The sequence below is a fragment of the Acipenser ruthenus genome, unplaced genomic scaffold (assembly GCF_902713425.1).
Source record: "Acipenser ruthenus unplaced genomic scaffold, fAciRut3.2 maternal haplotype, whole genome shotgun sequence".
In the NCBI taxonomy this organism is placed as follows: Eukaryota; Metazoa; Chordata; class Actinopteri; order Acipenseriformes; family Acipenseridae; genus Acipenser; species Acipenser ruthenus.
This window is the reverse complement of record NW_026708277.1, coordinates 1-8,683: the sequence shown is the minus strand read 5'-3', so window position 1 is coordinate 8,683 and position 8,683 is coordinate 1. Positions and strand designations below refer to the sequence as shown.

At 49.9% G+C, this 8,683-nt stretch overlaps 1 protein-coding gene across 1 annotated transcript; it reads left to right on the top strand.

Moving 5' to 3' along the window:
* Positions 1-724: 724 nt before the first annotated feature.
* Positions 725-6,152, top strand: LOC131730518 (junctophilin-3-like). Its single transcript, XM_059020580.1, is given in 7 exon segments — positions 725-3,179; positions 3,557-3,906; positions 4,589-4,790; positions 4,793-5,169; positions 5,171-5,221; positions 5,223-5,412; positions 6,034-6,152. Coding segments are annotated over 6 exon segments (1,542 nt in total). The 5' UTR covers positions 725-2,773; the 3' UTR covers positions 5,379-5,412; positions 6,034-6,152.
* The last annotated feature ends 2,531 nt before the right edge of the window (positions 6,153-8,683 follow it).

Below are 8,683 nucleotides of genomic sequence, written 5' to 3'. Positions count from 1 at the left end.
ATGAAGGCAGGTGACTTCAGTACTTAAACCATACACTGCAAGAGTACTTGTTTAGGATATATTTAAAACCAGTTACTTCCTTTGAGAAATATTAACAACCTGTGATCTTACTCTGTTGTCGGAGCATTTGAAAAAAGAGTAAAGTCTCTGTGCTTTAGCAGTTAATCAAATCAGACGCCTTTATGTGCTGGAGAGGTATTGTAAGTCAGTTGCACAACTTATTCAAAGGGATACTTGGCAACTGAATGAGAGTTTTTCTTTGCTTTTCATAACCAGTGCAACCTATTTGGAGAAATCTTTCAAATCAGAAAACTTTCCTTGATTTGAGATCTGTTTAAAATCGTAGGCTTTCCTTGATTTGAGATCTATATAAAACCATACACTTTTTAAAAAATTTAAGATCTATTTAAAATCATACACTTTCCTTGATTTTAAGATCTATTTAAAATCATACACTTTCCTTGATTTTAAGATCTATTTAAAATCATACACCTTCCTTGATTTTAAGATCTATTTAAAATCATACTTTCCTGATTTAAGATCTATATAAAACCATACACTTTGTTTTATTTAAGATCTATTTAAAATCATACACTTTCCTTGATTTTAAGATCTATTTACAATCATACTTTCCTGATTTAAGATCTATATAAAATATATTTTATTATTATTTAAGATCTATTTAAAATCATACACTTTCCTTGATTTTAAGATCTATTTACAATCATACTTTCCTGATTTAAAATCTATATAAAATATATTTTATTATTATTTAAGATCTATTTAAAATAATACACTTTCCTTGATTTTAAGATCTATTTAAAATCATACACTTTCCTTGATTTTAAGATCTATTTACAATCATACTTTCCTGATTTAAGATCTATATAAAATATATTTTATTATTATTTAAGATCTATTTAAAATCATACACTTTCCTTGATTTAAGATCTATTTAAAATCATAAATGTTGGAAAAACACTCTTATTTAAGTAAAACTTTACAATTGACTAACTTTACAAACTTTACATCCCCCTCCAAAGTAACACATTCTACTTCTGAAAATCTTTTTTTTTCAAAGAAATATATAAAATCTTATATTCTCCAAAAACTCAATAAAAATTCTGTTAAGATTTCAAAGTTGACGCTTGATTGACAAATCAGGCTGTAAACTTTACACCAGAAACTTTACTAACTCTTGTAACAACAGAGTCCTTTACATCAAGACAATACTCCCTATACAGAAGTATTTAAAACCAGTAAAACTACTTCTCAAAAGGTATTTCAAAGTATTTTTTAAACCAGCAACCTTGGAGACCTTGTAAGAATGACACAATATCAGAAACATTACTAATTTACAAAGTATTTTAACCCAGTAACACTGTATACGAAAATAACTCTTTGTTAAAAATAGTAAAGTTGCTTGAAACACAGTTAGGTTTTTGTAGTTGATTAATTTTTGTTTTCCTTTTAAAAAGTTCAGAAAGTATTTAAGAATCTCAGAGTAAGGAATTGCAACGTTAATTCACTTTTAATTGTAGTTTTAATTATTATTATTATTATTATTATTATTAATAATCTCTTCATACTGGGTTTAGAAGAAGTACTGGTTTTGCAATGCCACCTTACTGGTTTGATGCTGTGTATTCTATAGTAAACTGGTTTTGCAGACTTGATGAGGACTAACTCATAACCGTTCTTACTGGTTAAACAAAAGCCTGTTTAGTGGTTTACGAATCTGTTACTGGGTAAACGAACCCTCCCTCCTAATATAACCCCCCCCCCCCCAATACTGGTATTGCCTGTTTTAACATATACTGGTTTTCAGCTTCTCTTACTGGTTAAACAAACTTTTCTACTGTTTTTTTTATCTCATCCCTTAGTTGCTTTATACTGGTATTTTTTACCATTAATTGACTTGTGTTAATAAATTTGCCTCACTGGTATAAGTATCATCACAGATCCCCTTACCGGTCTTGAACTGGGTAAATCCCAGTTGCATGTTTTTAAGCAGCTGTTTACTGGTTTTCAGTCGCATCTCAGACTAGTTTAAACAAAGGAGCTTTACTGGTTTTAAGAAGTATTCTTACTGGTTTTAAGAAGTATTCTTACTGGGTTTAAGAAGTATCTGATTTTTTTCAGCCATATTCCTACTGGTTTAAAGAAATATTCTTACTGGTATTCAGTCACGCCTTGAACTGGTTAAACACATCACCCTTACTGGTTTAAATGTAACCTTTTTCAGACATTCTCACAGTGGTTTAAATAAATATCCTTACTGGTTTTGAAACACATCCTTACTAGTTTAAGTAGCTATTTACTGGTTTTACTTACTGGTCACCAGCCACGTCTTCAACTGGTGAAACAAAGTGCTGTTACAGGCTTTAAAAAATATCCTTACTGGTTTTTCAACATTATCCAGTCATTAACTGGTTATACAAAGGAGCCTTACTGGTTTTAAATAAATATCCTTGCTGGTTTAAAGGACTATCTTTACTGGTTTTCAGTCTCATTCTGAACTGGTTATTCAAAGGACCCTTACTGGTTTTCAAAACTATCCTTACTGGTTTGAATACTGGTTTACCAGCCGCGTCTTTCGACAGGGAAGCAAGTGGGCTGTTTGAAAATAAATATCCTTGCTGGTCTAAACAAATACCACTGGGCTCAAAGCAGCGTGATTTAAGAGAGACTCCCTTTAAGTTTTGAACTAGCTGACAGGTGCTCCGCCCCATTCCGAATCTCACCAGTGACCACCCCCCCCCAAGTCACGTGCATGAGTGGAGGGGGGGGCGGGGTGTTTGACTTTGCGGATGGGGGCAGTTACCTGGGGGGCTGGGAGGAGGGGCGTGCGCACGGCCTGGGGCTGTGCAAGGGCCCTGGGGGAGAGGGGGAGTACGCGGGGAGCTGGGAGCACGGGTTCGAGACTCTAGGGGTGTACAGCACCCCCCGCGGCAGCTCCTACCTGGGCCAGTGGTCCCAGGGCACGAGGCACGGCCTGGGGGCCGAGAAGAGGGAGGGGCCTGGCGGCCCTCAGCGATGGAGCTACCTGGGGGAGTGGACCCAGGGCCACAGGGGCCCCCTGGGGGTGCGAGAGGCCATCTCCGGGGCCCGGTACGAGGGGAGCTGGAGCCCCTCTGGACAGCAGAACGAATATGGGACCGAGACTTACACCGACGGAGGTGAGAGACACTGACCCCTCTCTTAACAGCGCTGGCAGTGACACTGAGAGACTGCAGCGACTCAAACACTGTGTTTTATATTGTATTCCTCAGTCTGCGTTGCTTTGACTGTGAGTTCAGGAGCTGCTCTTCAGTTCTAGCTGCCCTGCCATAGTTATTGTATTGTGAATCGGTACAGCCCTGGCTAGGACTACAGCTCCCAGCATGCCTCTGCACCCGCGGCAATGGTGAGGGATGCTGGGAGCTGTAGTTCTTTAACTGCAATGCGCTGGGCTGGGCTGTATTACATTGTTTTTGCTCAGTCTGTGTTGCTTTGACTGTGAGTTCAGGAGCTGCTCTTCAGTACAAGCGAAACACTCTCTCCCTCTCTCTCGCAGGGACCTACATTGGCCAATGGGTGAACGGTAAGCGTCATGGTTTTGGTGTGCGGCAGAGCGCCCCCTACAGGGAGGCCGCGGTGCTGCACTCCCCCCGCAGGTCCTCTCTGAACTCCGTGCGCAGCGACAAGGGTCCGGAAACCAGTAAAACCAGTAAGAATAGCGCTCCCAGCCCAGCGGTGGCCACGCCCGCGACCACGGCTCAGCTGAACAACAACGGCAGTGCCGGACGGGAGCTGGAGGAGCCAGAGAGCATTCCCGGCGTTCCAGGAGAGAACTTTCAAACCCTGCGGAAAACCAACCAGAAGAAAATCGAAAACAGCGAAGCGAATAATCACAACCACACCCAGGTGAGAGAGGAGGGGAGGGGAGGAGAGAGGAGAGGAGGGGAGGGGAGAGAGGAGAGAGGGAGAGAGGAGAGGGGAGAGGAGGGGAGGGGAGAGAGGAGAAGAGGAGAGGAGAGGGGAAGAGGAGGGGAGGGGAAGAGGAGGGGAGGGGGAGAGAGGAGGGGGAGAGGAGAGAGGAGCGGAGAGAGGAGCGGAGAGAGGAGAGGAGAGAGGAGAGGAGAGAGAGGAGCGGAGAGAGGAGAGGAGAGGAGAGGGGAGAGGAGAGGAGAGAGGAGAAGAGGAGAGGAGAGAGGAGAGGGGGAAGAGGAGGGGAGGGGGGAGAGGGGAAGAGGAGGGGAGGGGAGAGAGGAGAGAGGAGGGGAGGAGAGAGGAGAGAGGGGAGAGGAGAGGGGAGAGGAGAGAGGGGAAGAGGAGAGGAGAGGAGAGAAGAGGGAGAGAGGAGAGAGGGGAAGAGGAGAGAGGAGGGGAGAGAGGAGGAGAGGAGAGGAGAGGGAGAGAGGGGGAGAGAGGAGGGGAGACAAGAGAGAGGAGAGGAAAAGGGGGAGAGGAGAGGAAAAGAGGGGAGAGGAAAGGAGGGGAGAGAGGAATGATAACAATTGTAAAAAAAAAAATCATATTATTAAATGTATTATTTTCTGTGTGTCTCTCTCCCCCCTCCCCCCTCCCCCTCCCCCTCCCCCTCCAGGAATCCAAACCCAATCCGCGGGCGACCCCCCCGTCTCACCGAAACACTCCCGTCCGCCCCCCCGCCTCTCTGGGGGCGTCCCGGGCTGGCTTCGTCCTGACCCAGCAGCTGTGCGCCCGCAGCCAGCCGGCGGGGGGCGGGGCCAGGAAGGGGGCGGGGCCAGCAGACGGGGGCAGGGGCGGGGCTGCGGAGAAAGACACTTTTTCTCCCGGAAGGGGCGGTCGCTGTCCGCCACGGCCGAGAACCAGCTGCAGCAGAAGGCGGGGAACGGAGGGAACAAGCCCGGATTTTTCCTGCGGAGAACCTCTCTCCTCAGCGGCCTCCGCCTGGCCCGGAGATCCGAATCCAAGAATTCCCTGTCCAGCAAGCGCAGCTCCCTGCGGAGCGCGAATGAGGGCGAGGGGGAGGGAGAGGAGGAAGGGGGAAAGGAGAGATCCCTTCTCGATTCAGACCAGGCCTTGTTCCAGGTGTCCGACGGCTCCGTGACGGAGGTCTACTCTGGCGAGTGGCGACTGGATAAGAGGTCCGGTTTCGGGCAAAGCCGCCGGTCGGACGGGCTGAGCTACGAGGGGGCCTGGCTGGGGGAACCGTCGCCATGGCTACGGCCGCACGGTGTTCCCGGACGGGAGGGTGCGAGGAGGGGAAGTACCGGGGGGAACGAGCTGACGCTGGGGGGTCCCGTGGACGGGCCCGGCCGGGCCGTGACCAGGCTGATTCTGCTGAGGCAGAGGAGCAAGGTGAAGGGGGAAGGTGGAGAGGGCCGTGCTGGAGGCCAGGGGGGCCGCGCTGATCGCCAGGCAGAGAGAGGAGCTCGCCACTGCCAGGTGAGAGGGGAGGAGGAGAGAGGAGAGAAGGGGATGGGAGAGAGGGAGAGGGAGGGGGGAGAGGGAGAGAGGAGAGAAGAGGGAGGGGGGGAGAGAAGAGGAGGGGGAGAGAGGAGAGAAGAGAGGGAGGGGGGGAGAGAAGAGGAAGGGGGAGAGAGGAGAGAAGAGGGGAGGGGGAGAGGAGAGGAGAGAGGGAGGGGGAGGAGAGAGGGAGAGGGGGAGGGAGGAGGAGAGAGGGGGAGGGGGGAGGAGAGAGGGAGAGGGGGAGGGGGGGAGGAGAGGGGGAGGGGGGAGAGAAGAGGAGAGGGAGGGGGAGAGGAGAGGAGGGGGGAGGGAGGAGAGAGGAGAGGGGAGGGGGAGAGAGGGGGGGGGGGGGAGGGAGAGGGGAAAGGGGGGATGGGGGAGAGAAGAGGAGGGTGAGGGAGAGTGGGGAGGGGAGGGGGAGAAAGGAGAGGGAGGAGAGGGAGAGGAGAAGGGAGAGATTAATGATCCATTTATGAAAAATGTTCAAGTAATATTTTTTTTCTGTCTGTCCCTTTTCTCTCTCCCCCCCTCTCTCTCTCTCTCTCTCTCCCTCTCTCTCTCTCTCTCTCTCTCTCTCTCTCTCTCTCTCTCTCTCAGGACAGTTCTCGCTCGGTTGAAGGCTGAAGCCGCTCTCTCTGCTGCGGAGAAAGCCCTTGAGGCTTCCAGATTGGCCAAGACAGTAGCCAATCAGCTTGCTCCAATACTGCATGACTGTGGTGAGTATGGGGAGTGACCCTCGACCCCCCCCCTCTCTCCATATTGCTTTCTCTCCTCCCCCTCTCCCCCTCTCTCCATCTCTCTCCTCTCCTCTCTTCTCCTTTTTCTCTCTCCCCTCTCCTCTCTCCTCCTCCCCTCTCCTCTTCCCCTCTCTCTCCTCTCCTCTCTTCTCCTTTTTCCTCTCTCCTCTCTCCTCCTCTCCCTCTCTCACCTCTCTTCCCCCTCTCACTCCTCTCTCCTCTCTCTTCTCCTCTCTTCTCCTTTTTCCTCTCTCCTCTCCTCCCCTCTCCTCTCTCCCCCTCTCCTCTCTCCCCCTCTCCTCTCTCTTCCCCTCTCACTCCTCTCTCCTCTCTCTTCCCCTCTCTCTCCTCTCTTCTCCTTTTTCCTCTCTCCTCCCCTCTCTCCTCTCCTCTCTCCTCCCCTCTCCTCTCTCCTATCCTCTCTCCTCTCTCCTCCCCCCCCCTCTCTCCTCCCCTCTCCTCCTCTCTTCCCCTCTCTCCTCTCTCCTCTCTCCTAGCCTCTCTCTCCTCTCTCCTCCCCTCTCCTCTCGCCTATCCTCTCTCCTCCCCTCTCTCTCCTCTCCTCTTTTCCTCTCTCCTCCCCTCTCTCTCCTCTCCTCTCTCCTCCCCTCTCCTCTCTCCTATCCTCTCCTCCTCCTCCCCCCTCTCTCCTCCCCTCTCCTCTCCTCTCTTCCCCTCTCTCCTCTCTCCTCTCTCTAGCCTCTCTCTCTCCTCTCTCCTCCCCCCTCTCCTCCCCTCTCTCTCCTCCTCCCCTCTCCTCTTTTCCCCCTCTCTCCTCCCCTCTCTCTCCCTCTCTCCTCTCTATATCTCTGTGTAAAAGTGTTTCGTATGCGACACAGTGTCTTTTACAGAAGGAAGAGCCAGCAGCGCCATCCAGTGGTCACTGCCACTGTGGCTCAGATGTGATTTTACTGTCAATACACTATCTGCGCACTAGATGGCGCTGGCTGTTAATAAAACAGCAATTTTTTTTTTTGCGAAGCCAACGGAAGTGCTAAAAAGAGGTTTGATTAGTGGCATGACAGCTAGAAGGCGCTGCTGGGCTCTTTTATAAAAGACACATTCATTCAAATAACCTTAATATAGGAACTCTTTCCCCTCCTTGTGTCTCTCTCTCTCTCTCTCTCTCTCTCTCTCTCCTCTCTCTCTCTCTCTCTCTCTCTCTCTCTTTCTCAGACTGGAATGAAAACAAAAACCCAATTGACACTCCATCCCTCCCAGCCCAGACACAGCACCCCCAACCTGGGACCCCAACCACTGCCACCCCCCCTGTCCTCCCTCCCGGCCTCCCCCTGCCCCCAGCCCCTCCCGAACGGGCTCCCCCTCTCCCTCCCCCTCCCCCCTCTCCCTCCCCCCCCTCCGGGCCACAGGAAAGACAGAGTGAGACGAGAGAGGAGAGTGAACGAGAGCGACAGGGGGAAGGCTGGCAGAGAGCGGGGGGAGGAGCCTGCGGAACACGGCTGGAGTGGGAGGGGCCACCGGAACAGGCATCATCATCATCACCACCACCATCATCACCAGAAGGGGAGGGGCCAGAGGCGCCCCCCCCTCCAGACCACGCCCCCGCGTGAGGGGGAAGACGAGGAGAATCTGAGCAGTTTTTGAGATTGAAATGAGACCCCCTTCAACCCTGCCTGGACTGTCAGGTATGAGAAAGGGTTACAAACCATCCTGTCCTCTCTCCTCTCTGCTCTCTGCTCTCCCCCTCTCTCCCCTCTCCCCTCTCTCCTCTGTCTTCTCTCTCTCCTCTCTTTAAAGGAGCGCTGACCATCTTTAAAATCCATTCTCTCGCCTCTTATTAGCTTTATTAACATGATCACCGGCCCCCTCTCTTTAAAGGAGCGCTGACCATCTTTAAAATCCATTCTCTCACCTCTTATTAGCTTTATTAACACGATCACCGGCCCCTCCCTTTAAAGGAGCGCTGACCATCTTTAAAATCCATTCTCTCGCCTCTTATTAGCTTTATTAACATGATCACCCGGCCCCTCTCTTTAAAGGAGCGCTGACCATCTTTAAATTCCATTCTCTCACCTCTTATTAGCTTTATTAACACGATCACCGGCCCCTCCCTTTAAAGGAGCGCTGACCATCTTTAAAATCCATTCTCTCACCTCTTATTAGCTTTATTAACACGATCACCGGCCCCTCCCTTTAAAGGAGCGCTGACCATCTTTAAAATCCATTCTCTCGCCTCTTATTAGCTTTATTAACATGATCACCGGCCCCTCTCTTTAAAGGAGCGCTGACCATCTTTAAATTCCATTCTCTCACCTCTTATTAGCTTTAATTAACACGATCACCGGCCCCTCCCTTTAAAGGAGCGCTGACCATCTTTAAAATCCATTCTCTCACCTCTTATTAGCTTTATTAACACGATCACCGGCCCCTCCCTTTAAAGGAGCGCTGACCATCTTTAAAATCCATTCTCTCGCCTCTTATTAGCTTTATTAACACGATCACCGGCCCCTCCCTTTAAAGGAGCGCTGACCATCTTTAAAATCCATTCT